Below are 27,272 nucleotides of genomic sequence, written 5' to 3'. Positions count from 1 at the left end.
TGAGCTTAATGGTACTGCTGAAAGGTATAACAGATCCATCATGGACATGTCTCGGTATCTGCTAGCCGAAGCGCGAGTAGACACAAGATTTTGGCCTGAAGTGGTTTGTGCAGCAGCGTACCTCAAAAACAGAACTTTAGCTAACACCATTGAAAAGAAAACTCCTTATGAGATATTACTGGGGAAAAGACCTAATGTTAATCATTTGAAGTTGTATGGGAGTAGAGTTTTTGTAAGAGTACCTGAGCAACTGAGGAAGTCGAAATGGGATAGGAAAGCCGATTTGGGGGTTTTAATGGGTTATTGTGAAGTAGGCTACAGAGTGCTAATAAATAATAAGATAGTTGTTGCTCGACATGTGGACATTGTTGAAAGTGGTGTTAAATGTATTGGGTTTAAAGATTATGATTCAGTAAGTGAATATTCTAGTGATTCTGAACACGAAAGTATAGAAAATGAAACTGAACTAATAGAAAAACAGAAGGAAATTGAGAAAAATGAAAAGCTTTCTGATAATCATGAACCAGAGAAAGTACTTGAGTTGAGGAGATCATCTAGAGAAAGAAAACCAAAAATATTAAATGATTATGTTTACAGCAATTTTATTTATGTAAATTTTTGCAGTGCAAATAGTCCGGAAAGCTTTGAGGAGGCGATTAACAGCGCCGAATCAAATTATTGGGAAAAAGCGATGAATAAGGAAATTGATTGTTTGAACAAAAACAAAACATGGGAATTAGTAGATAAACCAGTTGATAAAGAAGCCATTCATGTAAAGTGGGTCTTCACAAAGAAATCAGAAAGTGTTTACAAAGCAAGATTAGTTGTCAGGGGGTTTCAACAAAAAGAAGTCATTGAGGATATTTATTCTCCAGTAACCAATATGCAAACATTAAAGATTTTGTTGTCATACTGTTGTCAAGAAGGTTTGGTTATAGAACATATGGTCGTAGAGACTGCGTTTCTAAATTGTAAAGTTTTATCTGAAGTTTATGTAAAGCAGCCAAGAGGATATGATGATGGTACGGATAGAGTCTGTAAATTGTATAAAGCATTGTATGGTTTGCGAGAAAGCTCACGAGCTTGGTACAATTGTCTTGACGAGTTTTTAAGAAGTTTAGGTTTTAAAAGGAGTAAATATGATTATTGTCTTTATGTATTGCGAGATGGAGATGTCTTGATTTATTTGATTATTTTTGTCGACGATTTGCTCATTTGCTGTGTGAGAAAAGAAAAAATTGTTAAGATTAAGAACTTATTGTCAAAACGATTTAATATGAAAGATTTAGGTGAGGTAAAAAGATATCTTGGCATCGATATTAATTATGATTGTGAAACAAGAGTTATGAGTTTGAGTCAAGAAAAATATATTGATTCGTTAGCTGCAAAACATAAAATTGAAGATTCGATCTTGTACAAAACTCCAATGGAAGTAAATTTAAAGTTAGAACCAGCGTATGAAGATTGTAATGACGTTAGATATAGAAACTGGATAGGTGCACTCTTGTACGTAAGTTCGGGTACTAGACCAGATATTAGCTATAGTGTGAATTACTTGAGCAGATTCCAAAGTTGTTACAGTAGTACTCATTTTAAGTATGCTTTGAGAATTTTGAAATATTTATATTTAACTAAAGATTTGAAATTAAACTATTGTAGGAATGAAAGTGCTGAGATATTAGATTGTTTTGTGGATTCAGATTGGGCAGGTGATAGTGTGGATAGAAAGTCAACTTCTGGTTATGTAATTAGATTATTTGGTAATGTTGTATTTTGGAAGTCAAGAAAACAAGCGAGTGTTACAAAGGCTTCAACTTTCGCAGAATATGTAGCATTGTCTGAAGCTGTAAGCGAGGTGAAACTTGTACATGATATTTTAGACATTTTTAATGTTAAATTTGAAAAATCTATTGTCATATGTGAAGATAATTCAGGAGCATTAAATATAGCGAAGTTTGGTAATTTTACAAAGAATTCAAAATACATAGAAGTGCATTACTATTTTGTGAATGAGTATTATTTACAGGGACTCATTGATATTGTTAAAGTAGATTCAAATGAAAATGTTGCAGATATATTCACAAAATCGTTACGTAAAGAAAAATTCATTAAAATTAGGAATATGTTAAACATCGCGATATAAATGTAAGGAGGTGTGTTGGAATTATGTAATACATTTATATCAGATATGAGAAAGTTCCAGGACATCATTCTAGAATAAGTTATATCAAGTATGTTTGAGAAGTATCGATTGTGGTGACAGCTATGTTTGTGTATATATGCGTGAGTGATGAGGCGCAATAGATAGTCTTTGTGTGTCTTTTGTAAAGTGAACATATGTATATTTTAATAAAGTATTTTATAAGTAAAAGTGTGAACGTGATTCAAAACAATTACATACTAACTGACCAACGAACAATGCCTTTATTGTGGCGTATTCCTCGCCTGAAGCCCCTACAGTGATGTCTCAGTTCCAAATATGAGTAGTGACACAGCACGGCTTCACAAGGGTAACAATACTACATGCGCAAACAAAGTTGACACTCGGCGCGTTGGCTGATGGGAGCCACCGTAAAGGCATTTCACATTTACAATCGCTCCAATCAGTCACCGCGCCGAGTGTCAACTTTGTGCGAACACCAAAATCTACCGCCACGCGACTTGACTGCGGAACACGAATAAAATTAGAGAAGATACGGCCTTGAAGAGACTGCCCAAAAGTTTCATTATCCTTCTCCTACAAAAATTATTCAGTACAATATTTACAGTCGTCCATTTAATTTTCTTACACATCTCTATTACAGTGAGAAGAGGAAAATAATTTTCACATAACACACCGTTAGCTGTGACTATTTGCAAGATGAGTTCAACTGCTACTGTTGCTTTATTCAGCAGTTTTAGGAAGGAAATGCATGTGAATGATTTAGAATGATGTATAAATTCCACACAGTACCCAAGTCCCCTACAATCCACTCCAGAAATATTAAATCAAAGCCAAATTTATGGACGGAATATCTATACATATTACTGTCCCTATGGCTTCTGATGTGATAAAGGCCGAAATTAAGGCATACAAAAAAACAATTATTTGCGAAATATTGCAAAAAATGACAGCATTTTTAACTCTTGTGATTGACAATGCATAAAAATATACAGTAAAATATTATTTCCTACAAAACTGGTTTTTTTTCACCCCATCATGTCATTCAAATGTGAGTTTATCAGTCAATTAGCATCGCGAAGCATCATTAGAAAACAACCACCAATCCCAGGCAGAATAATAAAAGAAACTGTGTAGTCAAATGTAAGTATTATTAATCATCAAGCCGAGTGGTCATCGTTCGTAGATATTTGAATTTCCGCCATTTTCGTGCAATTCGCTGTTTACAGTTGTGACGAGCACTTGTGGTCGTTTTCTTGGAGCGGGTGACACGCACGAGTGGCTAACAACCGAAAGTGCGTCCGGCACTCCGATGAAGAATGGAAGCAGTCGCTCACTACCCATGAGGCGCCATACTGGGTTCATCACATTTCGGTAGTTTCTGTAGTATAACTTGAGAGTTATGACGGTATGCCATTTTAAGGTAAAATTTATTACTCTAGGTGCCATTTGTTGAACCATAATTAAATGTCAGTTAATGACACATTTTTCTGTAAAAGTCCTAAGAAAACTTTTTATGAACAGTTTTAAAGTGCTATCTTATGTACATCACTGTGGGTATGTGGTTAGAGATGTAGTGTGGTTAAGTTGAAGAAAGTATGTTCAAACCTAGGTACATGGCATGTGCAGCACACTCTGGGACTATCTTATTCGTGAAACAGAAGTAGGTTGTGCAATATTCGGTTTATTAATATAGAAGAGCGTGCTCTCTCTATAAAGAGTTCCTTCCATTTTGTGACTTCACACCCAATTACCTAAGTGTACAGCTTAAATTGCTGTGAATAAAATGAGGGGCAGTCATGCTTGTCGACATTACACCGAGGCGACAAAAATCGTGGGATAGCGATACGAGCATCTATAGACGGTTGTTGTATCACATACGCAAGGTATAAAAGGGCAGTGCATTGGTGGAGCTGTAATTTGTACTCAAGTAATTGATGTGATAGATGTCCGAGATGTAAGGCTGCACGCCAGGAATTAGCAGACTTTGAATGTGGAATGGTAGTCGGAGCTAGACACGTGGGACAAATCGTTAGGGTTGGCTCTGAGCACTATGCGACTTAACTTCTGAGGTCATCAGTCACGTAGAACCTAGAACTAATTAAACCTAACTAACCTAAGGGCATCACACACATCCATGCCCGAGGCAGGATTCGAACCTGTGACCGTAGCGGTCACTCGGCTCCAGACTGTAGCGCCTAGAACCGCACGGCCACTCTGGCCGGCAATCGTTAGGCAATTCAATGTGTGCCGGGAATAAAAAATTTCAGGTACTACCTCTCACCACAGACAACACAGCTAGGCGACGGCATTCACTTAACGGCCGAGAGCAGCAGCGTTTGCATTGGCTTGTCGGTGCTAACAGACAAACAACACTGCGTGGAATAACCACAGAAATCAATGTTGGACCTACGAAGAATGTATCCGTTAGAGCACTATGGCGAAATATGGCATTAATGGACTATCGCAGCAGACGACCGAAGCGAGTGTCTTTTCTAACAGTACACCACCACCTGCATCGCCTCTTCTGGACTCGTGACCTTATAGGTTGGATTCTAGACGACTGGAAAACCGCGGTCTTTACATACGAGTCCCGATTTCAGCTGGTAAGGGCTGATGATGGCATCTGAGTGTGTCGCAGACCCCAAAAGTAATGGACGTAGGTTGTCAAGAATGCACTGGGCAAGCTGGTGGTGGCTCCATATTGGTGTGGGCTGTGTTTACTTGGAATGGACTGGCTCCTCTGGTCGAACTGAACCGATCATTAACTGGAAATGATAATGTTCAGCTACTTGGAGGCCATTTGCAGCCATTCGTAGACTTCCTCTCCCCAAACACCAACGGAATTTTTATGGATAATAATGAATCATGTCATCAGACCACAGAACATTCTCGGCAATTCGAGCGAATGATTTGGGTTCTATATCGCCCGACATGAATCCCGTAGAACACATATGGGACATAATCGAGAGATCTGTTCGTGCACAAAAACCTGCACTGGTAACACTCTCACAGTTATGGACGGCAGAATGGGACAACATTTCTGCCACGGACTTGCAACGACTTGTTGAGTCCCTGTTACGTCGAGTTGTTGCACTATAACAGCCAAAAGGAGGTCCTACACGATATTAGGAGGTGTTCCACAACTTTTGTCACCTCAGTGTAGTTATTACTGGATTTTAAGAAACAGGTGCTGTAGCCCAAATTATTTAGTGGTGGTGTGCTGACCACTGTCTAAATCCGACGGAGGTCATATTATGAGTAACTTTAATTACCGGAAGAGTAGTGGAATTGTTGCGTGTGAACTAACCAATCTTCTTGTTAATGTTGACCAGTAGTCACTTATTTTTGTCCAGTGTTGACTTCTGTTGGTTACCTGTTTGTGTTGCCTTTTTTTCTGTGTAAAGTGCGATGCGCTGATCGACAAAATTTTTGAAAGATTACATTTTAAGGACTCTATCAATCAAAAGTTCAATTAAGTTTGTAAGTAGGCTGTTTAGGTTTTTTTATTGGTAACGCCACCTCTGTATGAAAATCACTGGCTGTGCTGTGTGCAGTCTGTGGCTGCTTTGCATTGTTGTAATACTCGCCATTGTAGTGTTAGGCAGCTGGCTGTGAACAGCGCGTAGCGTTGCGCAGTTGGAGGTGAGCCGCCAGCAGTGGTGGATGTGGGGAGAGAGATGGCGGAGTTTTGTAATTTGTGATGAACTGCTATATGTATTATGACTTTTGATGATATTAAGGTAAATACATTGTTTGTTCTCTATTAATATCTTTCATTTGCTAACTATCCTTATCAGTAGTTAGTGCCTTCAGTAGTTTGAATCTTTTATTTAGCTGGCAGTAGTGGCGCTCGCTGTATTGCAGTAGCTTGAGTAGCGAAGATTTTTGTGAGGTAAGTGATTTGTGAAACTTATAGGTTAATGTTAGTCAGGGCCATTCTTTTGTAGGGATTTTTGAAAGTCAGATTGCGTTGCGCTAAAAAAATATTGTGTATCAGTTTAAGGACAGTCGTGTATAATTCTTCAAAGGGGGACGTTTCAAGTTATTAAAGGCAGTTGTTTTTAGGCTTTTAGGAAACTTGCTGGATTTAAAGGATGTTTCAAAGTTTTATTAAGTCTTACATAAATGTTTCTACTCCTGGATGCTCTCTGTCATATGCAGCTATTTAATGTTTAAATTTTGCTATCGAAAGGAGAGTACCAATTAGATAGACCATGTTATTTATGCAGTTGTTTCAGAGTGCATCTACACGTACATAGATACTCTGAAAGCCACTGTACGCTACCTGGCAGAGGGTACCCTGTACCACTGATAGGCATTTCCTTTCCGGTTCCTCTCGCAAATAGAGCGAGGGAAAAACGACTATCTGTACACCTCCATATGAGCCCTAATTTCTCATACCTTATCTTCGCGGTCCTTACGCGCAGTGTATGTTGACGGCAGTAGAAACTTCTGGCAGTCAGCTTCAGTTGCCGGTTCTCTAAATTTTCTCGACACTATCTCTCGAAGAGAACATCGCCTTTCCTCCAGGGATTCCCATTTGAGTTCCCGAAGCAACTCTGTAACACTTGTGTGTTGTTCGACCCTACTGGTAGCAAATCTAGCAGCCCACTTCTGAATTGCCTCGATGTCCTCCCTCAATCCGACCTGGCACGAATTCCAAACATTCAAGCAGTACTCAAGAATATGTCGCACCACCGTTCTATACGCAGCCTCCTTTACAGGTGAACCACTCTTCTCTAACATTCTCCCAATAAACCGAAGTCGACCATTCACCTTCCCTACCACAGATTTCACATGTTCTTTCCACCTCATATCGCTTTGCAACGTTATGACCAGATATTTAATGTCTTGACTGTGTTAAGCAGGACGCTAGTAATACTGTACCCGAACATTACAGGATTGATCTTCCTACTCATCTGCATTAACTTACATTTTTCCACATTTATTGCTAGCTGCCATTCACCACACCATCTGCTGGGTTTAAAGGGTGTTGCAAAGTTTTATTAAGTCTTAACCAAATGTTTCTACTCCTGGATGCTCTCTGTCATATGCAGCTATTTAATGTTTAAATTTTGGCATCCGCCAAAGTTGCAACCATACCGAAAGGAGAGCACCAATTAGATAGGCAATGCTATTTATGCAATTGTTTCAGAGTCTCGTATCTGTGAACTTATCACATATGCTCGTATCTTCGTTAACAGCCTGCAGGTGGGCACCGCGTTAAATGTTTTACGGAAATCTAGAAATATGGTATCTGCCTGTTGCCCTTCATTAATAGTTCTCAGTACGTCATGTAACAAAAGGGCAAGCTGAGTTGCGCATGAGTGTTACTTCTTAAAACCACGCTGATTCATGTACATAAACTTCTCGGTCTTAAAAAAGTTTATTATATTTGAACTGAGAATATGTTCAAATTTTCTGCAGCAAAGAGAAGTTAGGGATATTGGTCTGTAATTTCGCGGGTCCATTCTTTTACGTTTCTTATATACTGGAGAGATTCACCATAAATGAAAGCTAAGTAAGAGGCCAATATCGTAGAGTACTCTTCGTAAGATTGAACTAGGATTCCATCCGGACCTGGTGATTTATTTGCTTTCAAATCCTTTAGTTTGTCTACACCAGGTATGCTTATTGCTATGACGTCCATATGGGAGTCTGTCCGATGGTTCAAATGGTTCAAATGGCTCATAGCACTATGGGACTTAACATCTGAGGTCATCAGTCCCCTAGACTTAGAACTACTTAAACCAAACTAACCTAAGGACATCACACACATGCATGACCAAGGCAGGATTCGAACCTGCGACCGTAGCAGCAGCGCAGTTCCGGACTGAAGCACCTAGAACCACTCGGCCACAGTGGCCGGCTTGTCCGATGGTCAAATGATGGTATGTTCGGACGGTTCTCCTGTGTGAACAATTTCTTGAACATGAAATTTAAAACTTCAGCTTTCGTTTTGCTGTCTTCAGGCTCCCACACCGGACTTATCAACAAGGGATTGAGTGGAAACCTTAGACCCGCTTAGCTATTTTACATACGAACAGAATTTTCTCGGGTTCTCTGCCAGATCTTTTGCTAAGGTGTGACGGTGGTAGTTGTTGTATGCTTGGCTCATAGATCTTTTCACAGACGCACGAATCTCTACTAACCTTTCCTTGTCGTCATTTATGCGTTCCCTTTTGAACCGAGAGTGCAACAGCCTCTGCTTCCTCAGCATCCGCCGAGTTTCGTTATTAAACCATGGCGGACCTTTTCCATCCTTTATGCACTTACTGGGCACATAAGTCTCCAGACCATGATTTATAATCAGCTTAAATTGTGCCCATAATTCCTCTACAACCATTTTAGTGGAGGTAAGTGATGCCAATTCACTGCCTAAGTGAGACACTAATAACCGTTTATCTGCTCTCTCTAAATAAACACTCTCCTAGCCTTCTTGCCCGATTTATTAACTTTTGTAGTCACAGTTGCTATATCATCGCTAACGTCCAGCCTATTTGTAGCTACAGGGTCTAAGATATTTCTACTGCGCATGGGCTGCCGAGCTAGCTGCTCAAGACAATTTTCGGAAAACGTGTTCAAAAGTATTTCCCATGACTGTCTGAGTGTACCCCTGCAATGACTCCATACTCGGCAGGTTAAAGTCGCCTCCAACCAATATTGCATGATCTGGATATTTATGCGCTATTGACTGTGGACTTCCTTTGTATGACTAGAGCTGTCCCAGCAGAATAGGGTGGCCAGTAAAAACATCCAACAATTAACTTGGTTTCACCTACGCCTGTTACACGCGAGCAGATGACTTCACTGTCACACTCAACTTCGACCTCAATAGAGACAACATTTTTGTCGACTGCAATGAACTAGCCTGTCTTTCCGATATACGTCCCACGACTCACTAAATATCTCAGAGCTTTCCACTTCGGGTTTCAGCCAGCTCTCGGTCCTAAAAACAATTTGAGTGTGAGAACTTCCCTGGAGGGCAAAAAATTCGGGAACTTTATTACGAATACTTCAACAGTTTACTTATAAAACTGTGACAGTCCAAGTGTCTATTCTGAACACAGTTTGACTTCCTTTGCTTCATATCGAGTGGCAAGTGTTCATTAGACCCTAAAAAACCCGTATGTGTACTCCACAAGTACTCTGCTACCCGAGTAGCTGCTTCCTTTGCGTAGTGCACCCTGACCTGTCAAGGAGAGTCCTACAAATCCCCACGTGATAATGCAGGCCTAGAAATCTGCGTCCAAGACCGTCACGGAGTCAACGGGGCCTTTGTCTGAGACCCTCCACTCATTTCCACATCAAAGGATCCCAATCAATTCTGGGAACGACGCTGCAAACTACGAGCTCTGCTTGCACCCCGCGCGCGAGGCCAGCGGTCTTCACCACCTCCACCAGCCACCTGTGAGAACTGAGTATCGCCTCATAACCCATGCAACAGGTGTCGTTAGAGCCGACCTGAGCCATAACTTGCAGACGACTGCACCTTGCGCGCCCAATAGCAGCAGGCAAGGCCGCCTCCACATCTCGAATGAGTCCCCCGGCAGGCATATAGTGTCACATTGGCTTTCTTTTCAATCCTGAACGCTATCTGCCTAAAGGGCTCCATATGGCGACCAGGAAACAGGAATCAGACGTCTCTAAGACACAAGTAAAGTTACTTGCTATTAAAGTCTAAAATAAAAGGAATATTACTTCACTTGTATGCAATAAAACCCAGCACTCGCCTTCCCAAGCACGTTGAATGGCTCGCCCTCTCCTCCCATACAAATAATTTATTTCTTTTTACATTTTCTTTTGACAATTTGCTGCAGCTCTGTGTTAAATTTTTTCTGATTTCCTCCCAGTATTCCAGACACCTTTGGAGAATAACATCAAGTAAATTACACACTGATATCCCATGTTTAACAATTTCCAAGGTCAGTATTCAAACAGATACACTCTTCCTGCCTTTCCGATCTCCCCAGGTGTCCACCTGTTCTCATAAATTGTGCTTACATAAGTTAATTTATGATCCACTATAATAACACACATGTCAAAAGCTTTTGCTCATGTTTAACAAATGCCACAAGGCAGTATTTAAACCAATACACTGTTGCTAAGTACCAATTATGCTGTGTACGGGTTGTGGGTTCATTTAGCTCAGTCTCGAAATTTATCAATTGCTCGTCGTCCAGAAAGTAACTTCCAATCGATCGCGAAATAGAAACCACAGTCAAAATAAGAAATGTTTTATTTTCAACAGTTAGCTACACGTAGCTACACATAGCTACACGTAGCTCATATAAAGATGTGAAACAAATACTAACAAAGAGAGAGAGGGGCTGGCCAGTGCTTACCTCAGCTCAGTACAGCTGATAGATACACAAAAAACAGAACCGAAAATTTACGTTCCTAGCTTTCGGAATAAATGTTCCTTCATCAGGAAAGAGAGGGGGGGGGAAAGAAAGGGAAGAAGGGAAAGTGGATTCCCCTCTCTCCTCCCTGATGAAGGAACATTTGTTCCGAAAGCTAGGAACGTAAATTTTCGGTCCTGTTTTTTGTGTATCTATCGGCTGTACTGAGCTGAGGTATGTACTGGCCAGCCACTCTATCTCTCTGTTAGTATTTGTTTCACATCTTTATAAAAGATGTGGATAATGTATTCATATTATGATGCCATATTTGTTCTTTTAGTAAAGCGAATAATTCTTTTTATTAGTACTGAGACATTATAGACTGCCCTGGCAGTTCTTAAGTGTGTGTTGAGATAAATGGGATTAGAAGGTGATAAACAGATATGATAAAAATGCATCTGCATATACTGTAAACTGCAGTATAATTTGAAAGAACTTACAAGTATTACTTAATAATAGATGGAAAGATAGTAACTGTGCCCACAGAAAAATCTCTGTTGCTGTAAATACATTTTGTAATGAAAGAACACAATCACAAGCTATTTTTAGTTGTTAGTATACCTTGGCAGGAACAGTATGCAATGATTGCTACTGCGTTACATTAGGAAAGGTTATTAAAAAGTCCAGAAGCATGTGCATCCTATCTGAGATTAGGCCTAATACCTCTGATAAAATCAAAACAATTTGGAATATTATTACAAGGGAGACAGGGGAATCAAGAGTACAGGATGACGGCATTACCATCGAAGTGAATGGAAACTTGACAATCAACAAGCTGGAAGTCTAAAACATTTTGAATAATCTTTCTTTTTAATTTTGTACAGAAAATAGGATATAAATGTTCATTAGAAGAAGCAAGGCAGTTAATGGAAGAGGCCTTACCTACACAATTTCATACAATCTAAATTCCACCCACCTCTCCTTTTGAAATTAGGAAGATGATAAACTCTCTCAAGAATAAAAGCTCACATTGAATTGATGGCATTTCCAGCAGGATAATAAAGGCTTGTTCCCAAGATATAAGTGGGATTCTCAGCCATATATGTAATAGCTCTCTGAAGCAGGGTATTTTCCCAGATAGACTGAAGTATGCCATTGTTAAGCCACTGATACATCTGATGTCAGCAACTACCACCCAATCTCTCTTCTGACTGTCTTATCCAAAATTCTTGAAAAAGTAATGTATTCTACAGTAGCTTCACACCTTTGTAAAAATAAAGCTTTAACAAAATGTCAGTTTGGTTTCCAGAAAGGTTTCTCAATGGAAAATGCTATGTATACTTTCACTAATGAAATATTAAATGCTCTGAGTAACCAGAAGTCACCCATTGGGATTTTTTGTGATCTCTCAAAAGCTTTTGGTTGTGTAAATCATGGAATACTTCTAGATTAGCTCAAGTACTGTGGTATGAATGGGACAGCACTCAAATGGTTTAAATCAAACCTAATTGGAAGAGTGCAGAAAGATGAAATAAGCAACTCTTCGGGTTTTCCTGGCGAGATCTTGACATGTGGAATAATCGGGTCTACTGCCGAATGTTTGTGTCACTCTGGAACAATATTTCGGCCATGTAACTCATTGTCTTCTTCAGGTGCTACCTGAAGAAGGCAACGAGTTACGTGGCCGAAATATTGTGCCAGAGCGACACAAACATCCCGATTATTCCACATGTCATGAAATAAGCAAGTCACATAGTATGCAAAAAACTGATGATTTCTCAAACTAGGGAACAATCTAGAATGGGGTGCTGCAAGGTTTGGTCTTGGGTCCTCTGCTGTTCTTAATATATATTAATGATTTACCATTCTAAATTCACAAAGATGCAAAACTGGTTCTTTTTGCCAATGATACAACCAACAGACAAGAATTAACTGATGAAATCATTAAGTGGTTCTCTGCAAATGGGCTCTCATTGAACTTTGACAAAACACAGTATATACAGTTCGACACAGTAAATGAAATGACACCATTAATATAGATTTCGATCAGAAATTGGTAGCTAGGGTAGAATATTCAAAATTTCTAGGTGTATGCATTGATGAGGTGTTGAACTGGAAATAACACACTGAAGATCTGTTGAAACGTTTGAGGTCAGCTACTTACGCTATTAGGGTCATTGCAAATTTTGGTGATAGACATCTTAGTAAATTAGCTTATTAAGCCTATTTTCATTCTCTGCTTTGGGTTTTAAGGGAGAGGGTAAGGATCATTCCAATCCTGGGAGCGGAAATACTTACCTTAGGGGGAAAAAAGGACAGGTACACACACACACACACACACACACACACACACACACACACACACACACACACACACACACACACACACACACACACACACCCTCCATCTGCACATATACAGACACAAGCAGACATGTGTAAAAGCAAAGAGTCTATCAACATACCAACGCTTTCGTTTGGTAAGTTACATTTTTTTTTAAATTTTTTTTTTATAGATTATATATATCAAAAGTAATAGCAGTGTACATGGCTACAACACTAGGAGAAAGGATGATCTTCACTACTCAAGGTTAAACCTAACTTCGGCTCAGAAGGGTGTAAATTATGCTGCCACCGGAGTCTTTGGTCACTTACCAAATAGCATCAAAAGTCTGACAGCCATATAGCATTTAAAAGAATTTCTGAATGGCAACTTCTTCTACTCATTAGATGAATGTTTGGATACAGTAAGTGTCATGTAATATTTTGTGTAATGTAATATCTTGTATAGACACCTTTTATTAACCTGACATGTTCCACATCATTACGAAGTGTCATATTCATGATCTATGGAACCAGTACTAATCTAATCTAACCTGCCCGTTAAAATACAACTTAACTTATTGGATGTAGATTCCACCTTTTATGCAAAACACTATTTTGGAAAAGATGCATAACAATATCCAATAATTTTAACTGTAAATGCAGAAAAAATACAAGTGCTGCAAATCCAAAAGGGAATGTAACATAACATGTTCCAATCCTTGGAGACCATCATCATGGGACATATAGTACACGTTGAGTGAAAGAATAAATAAAACCAATATGTACAAAACTTCTTGTAGTGGTATATTTCTTTCCAAAAAGTGGCTCAGTATAAAATGGAATTGTTAAAATTTTTAGGTGCATTTGTATAAAAATCACTCTTCCACAAAGTCTCATTTCTGGGTTTGCCTATGTTACACTTTTTCACAGTCTGTGGTTTTGTTTCTTTTCTTTATCCCACTGATCTTCAGTTTTGTGTTCTGATGTGAGTCGTTGCTGAGCTTCCACATCCTTCTCTGAGACACTATCCTTCATTTCTTTCACCATAGATTTTGGGAAATTCCACTCTTGTACTTCAGCTGATGATTTGAAGAGGTGCAGCAAGCCAGGAACTAAAAGGAGGCCTGCTGATATAAGGTAAACTTTCTTCCACTGTTCAGATGATTGCTGCAACAAATTATTGTTCATAGAAATTAATTCCTAACAAACACTGAAATGTAGCTCCTTGAAGGAGACTTAACATTAGGAATATTTTAGAGCTATTTAAGAAAATCATGTAAAGAAACAGTTACGTTATATAAATAATAATAATTATTGTGTATACACAATCTACCACCAGGTTATCCATATCACTACAGGCAGAGCTCTCCAAATACAATGTCTATGATGTTGTTGCTGTGGTCTTCAGTCCTGAGACTGGTTTGATCCAGCTCTCCATGCTACTCTATCCTGTGCAAGCTTCTTCATCTCCCAGTATCTACTGCACCTACATCCTTCTGAATCTGCTTAGTGTATTCATCTCTTGGTCTCCCTCTACGATTTTTACCCTCCACACTGCCCTCCAATACTAAATTGATGATCCCTTGATGCCTCAGAACATGTCCTACCAACCGATCCCTTCTTCTAGTCAAATTGTGCCACAAGTTCCTCTTCTCCTCAGTTCTATTCAATACCTCCTCATTAGTTATGTGATCTACCCATCTAATCTTCAGCATTCTTCTGTAGCACCACATTTCGAAAGCTTCTATTCTCTTCTCGCCCAAACTATTTATCGTCCATGTTTCATTTCCATACATGGCTACACTCCACACAAATACTTTCAGAAAAGACTTCCTGACCCTTAAATCTATACTCGATGTTAACAAATTTCTCTTCTTCAGAAACTCTTTCCTTGCCATTGCCAGTCTACATTTTATATCCTCTCTACTTCGACCATCATCAGTTATTTTCCTCCCCAAATAGCAAATCTCCTTTACTACTTTAAGTGTCTCATTTCCTAATCTAATTCCCTCAGCATCACCCAACTTAATTCGACTAAATTCCATTATCCTCGTTTTGGTTTTTTTTATGTTCATCTTATATCCTCCTTTCAAGACACTGTCCATTCCATTCAACTGCTCTTCCAAGTCCTTTGCTGTCTTTGACAGAATTACAATGTCATCGGCGAACCTCAAAGTTTTTATTTCTTCTCCATGGATTTTAATACCTACTCCGAATTTTTCTTTTGTTTCCTTTACTGCTTGCTCAATATACAGATTGAACAACATCGGGGAGAGGCTACAACCCTGTCTCACTCCCTTCCCAACCACTGCTTCCCTTTTATGTCCCTCAACTCTTGTAACTGCCATCTGGTTTCTGTACAAATTGTAAATAGCCTTTCGCTCCCTGTATTTTACCCCTGCCACCTATGATATGTTATTAAAAACTCAATGCAAACCAAATTGCTTTTGTGTGTTTAATGCAGATAGCACAACTTATGATGTAATCTAAGTTGACTGTTCTACTCTAACCTGCTCGTCTAAGAACATGTTTGATTATGTCTTTTTTTGTTTTATCAGCAGTAGACTGATGGCCCAAAGCATATTTCTCTGCCTAACATTCTATCTCTCAATGCTGAAGACTTTAGCAAAGGCTATAAAGATTCTGAAAGCAGTTTTAAAACTTAAACAAGCTCAAGTAGCCAAACTGATCAAATGCATCAACAAAATTGTCAGTATATGGTATCTCAGACAGCTACCTAGATTAGATAGTCCATAGATCATGAACAGAGCTATATAAAATTAGAAAATAAATTTTGAAAATTTAGCATTTTTGAAACTTGAATTCTTTATTATTAGTTACTGAGATGTTATACACTGTGCTGACAGTTCTTACTTCAGTGAAGTGCATGTGGAATAATAAATGGTATTAGAAGTTGATTCACTGAAATTACAAAAAATGCATCTGCATGTACTGTAAACTGCAGTATGGTTTGAAAGAATTTACAAGCATTTATATTTTTTGGCGTGTGTGTGCATTTAAAGAAGCCTAAACAACATGGACATACAAAATTCTTATCTTAAGGTCTGATTTTTTTCTTTTTCACTATTCAGTTTTCTTTCTTAAGAAAATTCAAATTAACACATTATATATTAAAAAAAACTAAAAACCTGCCTCGATTGTGAAAAAAGCACCTAGTGTTAACCCAGGTTTTGGTTTAGATAACTACACCTCCTTCAGAACAATAAAACCCACAAGTGCCAAAGAAGACCTTTGTCAATGATTAAAAGAACACCATAGCTACACATTTATAAACGAAAAAGAAAATGAAAACACAAACAGTACATATGTACTAAGTCAAAACCACTACTTAACTTAATGGTGTACGCTCCACCTCACACCGGCCTATGTTCGATGGGCCATGACCCGCCATAAACTGCAGCTACAAATGGTCGCTCATTTACAAGCCCAAACCGCTACCTGCGCACATGCGCAGGACAAGGGAAGTTACTTGAATGCGCATGCGCGTTCCAATATGAGGAAGTTTATACATGGGTCGGGGCTAAATAGCCCATATACTCCCAACCATGGATCAACGTATATAAAAAAATGGAATGGATAGAATAAGTGACAAGCTAAATGGAAGATGAAACCTAAAAATAACCGCACACGGTTGCTTATGCTAGGAAAGAAACATATATGAAGCTACCTATGACAACAGGAGGAACTCTTAAAAACAATACCTAAAGCCAGTAGTTAGCTGGGGGCGGGGGGTGGTTGGGGGGGGCTGAGGGGGACGTAATCTAAAGTCGTCACGCTAACAAAGATATAGGGATAAAATGTGAGGTGTTTAAAGGGCTAAAATCACCTTCATCGTAAAAGGAAAATGAAGGTAAAAAGAAAGAAAATGAACAGCTTGACCAACCGCGCTCACCAATCAGTGCACGCATGTGAAAATCCCCAGATCATCAGATTTACAAGTATGAAGAACAAATTAAATGTGCGAAACCTCCAAAAAATTCTCTGTTTCTTAGTAGGAGTTGGTTGTTAAGGATACTGGCTTTAGCATGTTGCAGATGCTGAAAGATCTGCATTTCTTCCAAAACATCCAGTTTTAAGCCCTTAACCTCGGCATGAAGTAACTCGATATTAACTGGAGGGCTTGGCGCATGAGCCATTTTCACAAGGTGTTCCACATAAGTGGAGCCTTCAGTACCGTCACCGCTTCTAGTAGGAATATGTTCTTTATACCAGAGACCCAGAGCTCGTCCCGTTTGCCCGATGTAAAATTTTGGACAATCCCCACATGTAATTTTATGTACTCCTGATTGGGAAAGTTTATCACTCTTATTGTGCAAGGAGTGGATTAAATTCATATGTAAACTATTATTAGTAGACTAGGTGACTAAAATTATGCGCTCTGAGTAAACACCCCAGTTTGTAACACATATTGCCTACGTAAGGGATAGATATCATTGCCACTTGTCATCTAATGCATCCCCTAGCGTGGAAGAGGTAATATCTTTATTTATTTTCTTGTTATACATCTGTCTTACCAACTGAGGCCTATAGCCATTATTTATAGCAATAATCTCAAGTGTGACCAGTTTAGTTTCTAACGCAATCTGGTGAAAGAGGGACAGCTGTAACTCTTAATATTAGAATGAAAAAAAGGCCATCTTAAGGGCGTACGGATGGGCCGAGTCTGCAGGTATAATATTGTCGGAAAATATATTTTTCTGAAAAATATTAAATTCAATGCTGTTGTCAACCACAGTTAAAGTGAGGTCCAAAAAAATTTAATGACCTGGTATCGGATTCTCGCTCAACTGTAAAACTGATATGGTGAAGCTCATTAAAAATAGAAAAAAATATGGTCTACATCACTTTGAGAATCATCAATGATTAATAGAATGACGTCAACATATCTTTTGTAAAATTGTATTGTCCTAAGAATCTGTCACGGGGAAAAAAAAAAAAAAATCAGACGAAGTAGTTTATAAAAATTTCTGATAAAATCCCAGCTAGGGTGGCTCCCCATAGCCAAACCTGCTGGTTGTAAGTAACATCTCCCATTAAATGTAAAGTAGTTGTGTTTTAAAATGATCCGTAGCAGCATCAACTTATTGACTTCTTTATCCCAAAGTTTTTTATTGCAACTCAAATTGCACTCTAGTATTTGCAGTGTGTGGTCGACTGGTACATTAGTGTATAAACTTGTTATGTCAAATGATAGATCTTCAGAACAAGATACCTCACGTAAACTGGTAGCTAAATGAATGGAATTTTTAACGGAATAGTTTTTACTAAAAACAAAACTTTCTTTAATCTTAGTACGCAAGTATTTCACCAGCTTATGATAGGCACTTCCCGTACTGTCAATGATAGGGTGAATTGGGTGATTTAACTTATGAACTTTAAACTGACGTCTCAATTTAGGGGGCTTGGGATTTGTGTTCATCAGCCCCTTCTTTTGGAACTATCAAATTTTTAGTATTTTGGATCTCACTTCTAATTTCTTTTTGGAGAGTAATAGTGGGGTCTTTGTTAAGCATAAATATCCCGTTGTCATTGAAAAAAAGCTTCAGTCTTGTCTATGTATTCTTGCTTTGTGGATATAACTACGAAGTTTCCCTTATCGGCTTTAGTGACAATAGCACCATTTTGTATTAGTTTGTGGTTAATACTCTTTAAAACCTTATTTGTGTTATCCTCTATGTGCACTGTGTGTGACCTAGCTAATAATTTTGTAGGCCTCATACGCCAATCAGGTTTGTTTCTCGTTAGGCATTTTGGCATAATTTTCAAGTGAACTATTGTGTCTTCTAGAACTTGCGGTCTAGATTATGCATCTCACCAATAGTAGCCAGCCTTTTATATGAATTTCCAGCACGAATCGTGGAAGCGTGTTTTGCTTTTTGACTAGCCCTTGTCGTCCTACCCGAGTTTCACATTACATCTATTTTTCCCTTAAAGAGGAGTAGCCCTATATACTATCTGTATTTATCATAAGGTAACTGTTTTTGAGTTTGCTAACTACTATAATTAGTCTCAAAAATGTTTGAAGAAACTAGTAATTTCTACCACAGACTTATTAACACAGAATGTGTTGGTTGACAAGGATCTTGCCCTGACTACAGTCAAATGTTTGGCAGCTACTTTGAGTTGTGTTGGAAGAGCTCCTTGATGGTGAGTGGCATTTCAACAGGGTGGATGGGAATCAGGGAGGACTCAGGGTGTTGTACAGATCCACCTAAGCAACAAATTTGAGGTTCTGTCTTTCACTAAAACAAATTGAGCCAATGGAACTCATTCACCTGTTTTGGGGAAACTTTTTGTGTCTAGTACCCTTAAGGGAAATGGCAGCAAGGGACAGGAAAGGACACAAGGTGCCCTCAGTTTGTATGCCTGGGAGGCCTTATTCAACATGTTCAAGAGGTTACTCTGGCAGCAATAGAAGGAACAGGAGGCAACTAACTGCAAATTGTGATGCATGATGGAACAAATGTTGCCTGTTGTCTGGGCTCAGAGGTCACACTTGGGTCATTCCAGTGTCTGGTATAGAAGGTTGAGAAGACCAGCCTTGCGCCTGGAGTTTCAGTGAAACACTCAATTTGCAGCACTGTCCCCAGAACTGATCGTGGCCCTTTGGTTCCAAGATGATTGGATGGACTAAAACAGAGACCTCGAAGATTCTATGACACGCTAGGCTGCCACTTCCTGAACCTGGGACACAGGTTTGAGAACTGTAGGGTCCGCTGAAATGGGTCAGGTGTCCTCTACACATCAGAGACTGCTACTTAAGTAGCTGACCGTGTGTGCGGTGCACACAGGTGCTTTTTATAATGGGCAACTCTCCATCTAATCCAGGTAATGACAACTGTAGAAAACTCAGTATCAGTGTAAGAGCGAAAGAAATGCTGCCCACAGGTGAGAATTAAAACACTAATGTTTAACTGCTGAAGCATTCACAACGAGGTGCCAGAGACTTAAGTGCTCCTGAAAAGCAGTGGAGCTCATAATACTAGGTACAGAAAGCTGGTTTAAACCTGAAATTGATAGCAATGAAATGTTTGGGAAAATTTAAGTGTGTATCAAAAGGATAGACAAATGGGAAATGGATTTGGATTATATGTCACAGTAGACAAGAAACTCAAATCCACAAAGAGAGAAATTGATGCTACATGTGAAATTGTTTGGGCAAATCTCAGTATCAGGGGTGGGCATAAAATGATAACTGGATGCTTTTATTGTGCACCAGACTGATCTCCTGATGTAACTGAAAACTTCAGAGAAAACCTCAGTTCACTTGTTGGCAAGTTCCCAATGATACTGCAATCATCAGTGGAGACTTAAGTCATCCATCAATCAATTGTGAAAATCACAGTTTTGTTAGCAATGAACATGATAAGACATCCTGTGAAACATTACTAAATGCCTTCTCTGAAAACTACCTAGGACAGACAGTTCAAAATCCCACTCATGATGGAAATCTATTGGAAACAAATAGCTCTCACCTCTTTGCGGATGTCTACATTGAAACTGGTAACAGGACCATGATGCAGCTGTGACAACAATGATTACCAAAGTACAAAGACTAACTGAAATAAGCAGAAAGATATTTATGTTCAGTAAACTAGACCAAAATGCAGTAGGATATTATCTCAATGTGGAGCTTGAAGCTTTTAGCATGGGATAGGAGCATGTAGAGGAACTGTGGCTGAAGTTTAAAGGAATAGTTGACCATGGCATGGATAAATACGTACCCAGTAGAATAGTTCATAATGGAAGGGACCCTCCATGGTATACAACCACTGTAAAGAAACGTCTAAAAAGAACAGACTATTGTGTAGTGCTACAGAGAGAGTGCCTAATGCAACATGTTTGGATGTCAAAAAAGCAACACATGATGCCTTCAGTGAATACCATAGCAGAGTATTGTCTAATAGTATTTCACAAAACCCACAGATATTCTGGCCATATGTTATGTGTGTTAGTGCCACCAAAATTAGTGTCCGTCCCTATAAAATGAGACAGGAATGGAAATTGAGGGGTAGCAAAGCAAAAACTGAAGTGCTTAACTCTGTTTTCAAATGTTCCTTTACAAAGGAAAACCTGGGAGATCTTCCCCAATTTAATCTTCATACCACTGGAAAGGTGAGCAAAATAAGTATTAGTGTCAGCAGTGTTGAGAAACAGCTGAAATAATTAAAATTTAGCAATGTTCCAGGGTCTGTTGGAATTGCTATCAGATTCTATTCTGAATTTGTAACTGAGTTAGCCCTGTTCCAACTGTAATCTGTCATCGATCTCTCTAACAAAAAACCAGTTATTGGAAAAAAAGCATGTCACACCTGTCTACAAGGAGGATAGTAGAAGTGATCCACATAACTACCACATGACCCGACATCAATTTGTTGTATGATCTTAGAACATATTCTGAGCTCAAATGTGTCACCTTGGTCAGAATGACTTCCTCCATGCCAACCAGGGTGCATTCCGAAAACATGAATCATATGAAACCCACCACTCACTTTTCTCAAATGACATACTGAAAGCTACGGATCAAGGCATGCAGGTAGATGCAGTATTTCTCAGTTTCTGAAAAGCATTTGACTCAGTACCACACCTATGCTTATTGTCAAAAGTACAATCATATGGGGTATTGAGTGAAATATGTGACTGAATTGAGGATTTTTGGTAGTTAAAATGCAACATGTTGTACTGGATGGGGAGTCATTGTCAGATGTAGAACTAACTCTGGGCCTGCCCCAGGGACATCTGTTGGGGCCCTTGTTGTTCATGTTGTATAATAATGACCTAGGAGTCAATATTAATAGTAACCTCATTTTTTGCAGGTGATGAAGTTATCTATAATGAAGTACTGTCTGAGAGATGCTGTATAAATAACTCAGTCAGATCTTGATAAGATTTCAAAATGGCACAAAGATTGGCAACTTGCTTTAAATGTTCAGAAATGCAAAACTATGCACTTCACAAAATGAAGAAACATAGTATACTGTGACTATAACATCAATGAGTCACGCCCACACATGCCCACGCCCGCCCACGCACGTATGGTAAGTCACATCATATATATATATACATATATATGAGAGAGAGAGAGAGAGAGAGAGAGAGAGAGAGAGAGAGAGAGAGAGAGAGAGAAGCAGAGTGTGAATGGTCACAGGTTTGTTTGATCCATGGGAAAGTGTCACAGAGATGCTGAAGAAGCTAAACTGTTAGACACAGTAAGACAGATGTAAACTATCCTGAGAGTCTGCTAGCAAAGTTTCAAGTACTGGCTTTAACTGATGACTCTAGGAATAGACTACAATCCCTGATATACCACTCACATAAGTATCATGAGGATAAGATTAGAAAAATTGCAGCACACAGAGGCATTCAAACAATCATTCTTCCCACACTCCAAACGTGAATGGAATGGGAAGAAACCCTAGTAACTGATACAGTAACAGGCACTTCATGGTGGTTTGCAGATTACAGATGGAGGTACAAAAGCAACATACAAAAGAATCTTTGTCGTGAACATAAAAGCCTTCTTTCAGATAGGCATAGCATCACTCCTGCAAACTTAATTTTGACTACCCATTTTTAACACACTACAACAACATGCACAAACTAACCAAACACTACATCATTAAAGGTTTCATTAAGAGTGTGCAATCCTAGTGATACCATATCTAACTGGCAAATTTTTTTATGAAAAGGATCATAGCTTTACTCATATTTCAGAAAATCTTGTTCAATAATTATGAAACCTAATGAGTAAAGCATGCAGCAGAGGATAGAAAGAAAGTCAGTCATTTCAAAATTCAAGCAACTGTCATACTGCTCACAAGCTATAACATGGCGACACTAGCAGGGAGTGCAGGGAGCTTGAGAGTGAATAGGATTTTCTGCAGGAAAAGGTTGGGTACAGGGGATAAAAAGCTCCACCTGCATGTATTTTAAGTATGCAGTACAGGAAACACAAACCTGTTTTTTTTTAGCTTCCCGAGCTCTTGATAAATTAGCTTCCTTTTCGGAATTGGAGTAAAAGTAACAACACAGTGGGCTAACAACCACCTTACCTCCCATTTTTGAAATACTTACAATGAAAACAATGTAGCAGAACACAGGCACCAACAGCAGAGCTCAACAACAAAAGCAGAATATGATTCAGTCAACATTGGCTAACAGTACACTGCACACTTGGCAACAAACTTTTGCAAATCTGTATGGCAGGAAGTCCCCAACTGTTGCCAACTGCTACCCGTGAGGACTGAGGAGTCCTCGTGTCAGGTTATAGGACACACACAATATGTTTGTCATTTTTCTACCAAACAATTCTGTGTTTAGTGCAAGGATGATGTCTTTATATCTGGATAGGGAATGAAGTGAATAAAAATTAAGCAAAAACTGATCAGCGTCAAATTCAAAAATTCTACACTATTGTATTTTCACAAGCAAGAAAGCAAGGAAACACACAGTCGAAAGTCATCAAGTAATGTTTTGTAAACTGCAGATGGTGATCATCTCATGTTTCTTGCCTCACTCTTATTTGTTCATTATCTTGTCCAGGCATACATAAAACATCCTTGGTTTAGAGTTCACTTTTCAATGTGATCTATTACAACCTCAGTTTCTAAATCTTCCAAATGAACACGTAGCTCAGCCACTGTTTTTTAATCCTCCAATATTCTGATGAAATATAATGATTCTATTTTTTGCTGTACTTTTATAAGAGTGTGTTATTTTAACATCTTTAGTAACCACCTGTCTGAGCTTCTCATTAAGCTTAATTCCTTTCAGTGCTGAATCACTGGATACTTATCTTGGCTTAAAAAGAAGAGGTACTCCCATGAGTTGTATTATTACATGATTAGTATGCTAAACTTCCATATTTAGCATGACATTCCACCAACTACAGATTTTTTTCAATTAAATATTGTAATTTTTAAGGGCCTCAATAGCTACTGAAATGATAAATACTGTGGATTTGGAACAATACATGTGAAGAAATTGCAGTTTATTTTTATATTGATAATGGGCATTTTTGTAAACTATTGATTTGTCTTTCCTCCAGTTGCCAGTTTAATAATACACTGTCAGGATTCTGTCACATTTCAGCTGCATTAGAATGTTACTGCAATGAATACTTATGAACTCCACTGTGTTTTGGCAAAAAAAGCAAATTTTAACATGCTAACAAGGGAAATTGGGTATTACTCAAAGCTTGTCACTGATAACATTTCTCTGGAGAAAAATAATGGTAATATGAAGTCTAGCAAAAATAAATTGCTACTTCTGCAGTAGGATATATAGAGTGGAAAAAAAATTGTCACGAAATTTTAACCCTGGATAGCTGATGCCAGTAGGAACCAAAATTACTAATGTTGTGTAGGTCAGCAACACACCATTTTTAAACTACGTAAACTTGGTGCCACACGCTCCAATTGACCACAGGATTGCCCTGTTGCTGGATGCTCTGGACAATGCATGACCACAAATCCTTTGCCTGCTGAAGATCGCGATGCATCCAAGATGGTCCGTACCCTCGGTGGTAGCACGCCAGCCTTCCACTCTGTGGGCCTGGGAGCCAATCGGTCATGGTCCTGACACATCCATTGTAGTTTCATGGTAAGATGTACCAGCAACAAACCCATCAACAGCTGTTAGTTCATGTACAGAAATTCTTTTACAAATTGTGTCGGCCCTGAAAAGAGCCCATTTTGTAACTACAACAGTCTTTACTTAAATCAGGTGCTCAAAATGGTGATCCTGTGATGTGACAAGATTGATAACATGAACCAGTGTTTTGCTGAACTCTTTCAAAGATTCCTGGCATTTTCATGATGTGATTGGTGGCATATTGAATGTGATCCATTAATTCTTCTTCATTTCTAGATGATTCACTTCCAGGTGGGTGATCTAGAACACTGAAGAATCCCCACAGGATGTGTGTGTGTGTGTGTGTGTGTGTGTGTGTGTGTGTGTGTGTGTGTGTGTGTCTTTCCGATTCCGGGATTGGAATGACTCCTTACCCTCTCCCTTAAAACCCACGTCCTTTTGTCTTTCCCTCTCCTTCCCTCTTTCCTGATGAAGCAACCATTTGTTGCGAAAGCTTGAATTTTGTGTGTGTGTGTGTGTGTGTGTGTGTGTGTGTGTGTGTGTGTGTGTGTGTGTGTGTGTGTGTGTGTGTGTATCGACCTGCCAGCACTTTCGTTTGTTAAGTCACATCATCTTTGTTTTTAGATATATTTTTCCCACGTGGAATGTTTCCCTCTATTATGTTCATAACCTTATGCGTTTGAGTTCTGATGTACTCCGTCGTGGCAAGCAAGCAGTTGGTAAGTTGGTCCATGACTGTCCCTTGGTTGGCTTTGCAAGAATTAAGTGTAGTTGGACTCGCCACCTGTCTTGCCTAAGTGAATGAGGGCAGACCGATCCACTGGAGACAACTGAGTGCGGTTCTCTTAATTATCATTTTGGCAGTGTAAATGTTGTTGTAATTTAACTGTATTTTATATTTTTGATTTGGCATGGTTAGTTGTGGGCCTTCAGTCCTGGAAACATGTTCTTAGAGTTTCCTTTAAGTCCAAATGTATTGTTTTACCGATCGTTGCAATATATATTTCCTTAATTTGCAGAATTTAACTTTGCGGCCTTCAGCCATTTTATTATGTTTGTTTATCTCTCTCTGTGCACCTTGTGGGCCATCAGCCCTGTTAGCTTCAAACATTGTGGCCTTCTGCCTTCAGTAATCATCGTAGTATATTTGGAATTATGAAGATTTAATCTGGTGGCCTTCAGCTGCTCCGCATGCTCATCTCATATATACTATGTGTCATGTCTTTTCAAAATTAAACTTATTCTAAAGCATCTGTTTGAAGGCCTTCAGCCACGAAGCAAATTTAATTCTTTCAAATGTGTATTTGTGAACTAAATAATAATAAATTACAATTGTGAAATGAATCCGACTGCAACTCCCTTGGCCCATTCCACAATTTAATTACCTGTTAGCCCTGCATGATTTAGTGGGCATTTCAAGTATGTCATCTAGTGAGTTTACGACAAACTTTATTCCATGTGAGATGGATGTAACAGCAAAACTCCCAAGTAAGGTTTTTCATTGAGTAGTACCATTCACATTGGTTAGTCTTCTAGCAAAGATTAGTAACCAGCAAATAAATGAATTATTCATTGCCATATTTTCTCTTTACTTATAACTCATTACCTGTGAAGAGATCAGAGTGGATACACAGTTGAGAAAACTGGAACTTTAAGTACTAAGGTGGATAACATTGTGGCTTAATGAAGACCAGAAACACTTTTTTGGTTAAACGGTCAGTAAGAATTCCACTCTGGGAGGAAATGGAATGGACTTCAAAATCATATTTCTAACCTCAGATTGTAATCAAAGGTAGATAAAGTCATAGCAGAGCTTTTAGTTTGGCTGTCCAATTTGGTTATGGGATGAGGGAATGTGGGGAGTACTAGTTAATAACAAATGTGAAATAGACAGGTTGCAAGGCAGTAATCAATCTGTTGTCAAATACAAGTTAGTTTGATATCTTAGTTATATTCCTCACCACTTTTATATGCCTGTTTGAAACTTTCTGTACGTGATTAATAGTTTCTGTCTACATACTACAATATTCTGCATCTCCATACATTATTTCACGTTATCACATATTTTAAAACGTAGAGCTGACTTCAAACAACTCTGTTCAAATATTTTAGATATTCTTGCCTGTTGCAAACAGAAACAGGAGAAGACTGTGGACTGGAACTACCCGTAACTTACAGAATTTGTGTTTGGCTCACTTTCTACTGAAAAACATTGAAAGGGTAAGGAAGTATCACACAAAAAACACTGAGGACAAAGAAGCCAACTAAAATGTGTACAATGCAATAATTTCAATTAAATTTGTGACCTCTTAGTGACAAACCTTTCTCCAGCATTTCTGATAACTTTATAAAAAGTTTTGTTCACTCACTCACTCACCCACCCACCCACAATGACAGTTTCAAAATGGTTTTGTGTTTGTTCATCTCTCATAAATAACTGCATGGTGAGTCGTTAATTTAAGTCTTTCCATTATTTTTATACCGTGCAGGTCTTGGTAAACTAGGAGTACATCTTTGTTCTCAACACTGACCAAATATGATATTATTTAGAGCAACTCAGAGGTTTCAGAGTTCAGAATGTATCTGTGTAAAAACTGTGGGACATACAGGGAAAAAAAGAAGAAAGATGTCAGTGGATAAAGAAACTATCAGATGTTTCAGCAGATTGTACAGGTGTTCGCTGTATCTCTCCTTTTTTATGTAAGAAACCAATGAAGTATTCTTAACCCTGCATCAGATACCTACTTCCACAGAACATTGTGGATTTAGTTATGTACTTCATTATCTGTCATCACAGCTATTCAAAATCATGTGTCACTGTAAGTCTG

At 38.7% G+C, this 27,272-nt stretch overlaps 1 protein-coding gene across 2 annotated transcripts in view; it reads right to left on the bottom strand.

The window, feature by feature from the left end:
- Nucleotides 1-13,643: 13,643 nt before the first annotated feature.
- The window catches only part of LOC124777708 (sialin-like), a 150,359-nt gene continuing 136,730 nt past the window's right edge, over nucleotides 13,644-27,272 (bottom strand). For both annotated transcript variants that reach the window (XM_047253204.1, XM_047253203.1), the window contains exon 10: nucleotides 13,644-13,998. In XM_047253204.1, coding sequence (XP_047109160.1) covers nucleotides 13,756-13,998 — 243 coding nt within the window. In that variant the 3' untranslated portion in view covers nucleotides 13,644-13,755. The remainder of the gene's footprint in view (nucleotides 13,999-27,272) is intronic.

Source organism: Schistocerca piceifrons, chromosome 2 (genome assembly GCF_021461385.2).
Source record: "Schistocerca piceifrons isolate TAMUIC-IGC-003096 chromosome 2, iqSchPice1.1, whole genome shotgun sequence".
Classification (NCBI taxonomy): domain Eukaryota; kingdom Metazoa; phylum Arthropoda; class Insecta; order Orthoptera; family Acrididae; genus Schistocerca; species Schistocerca piceifrons.
This window is presented reverse-complemented; position numbering and strand designations above follow the sequence as displayed.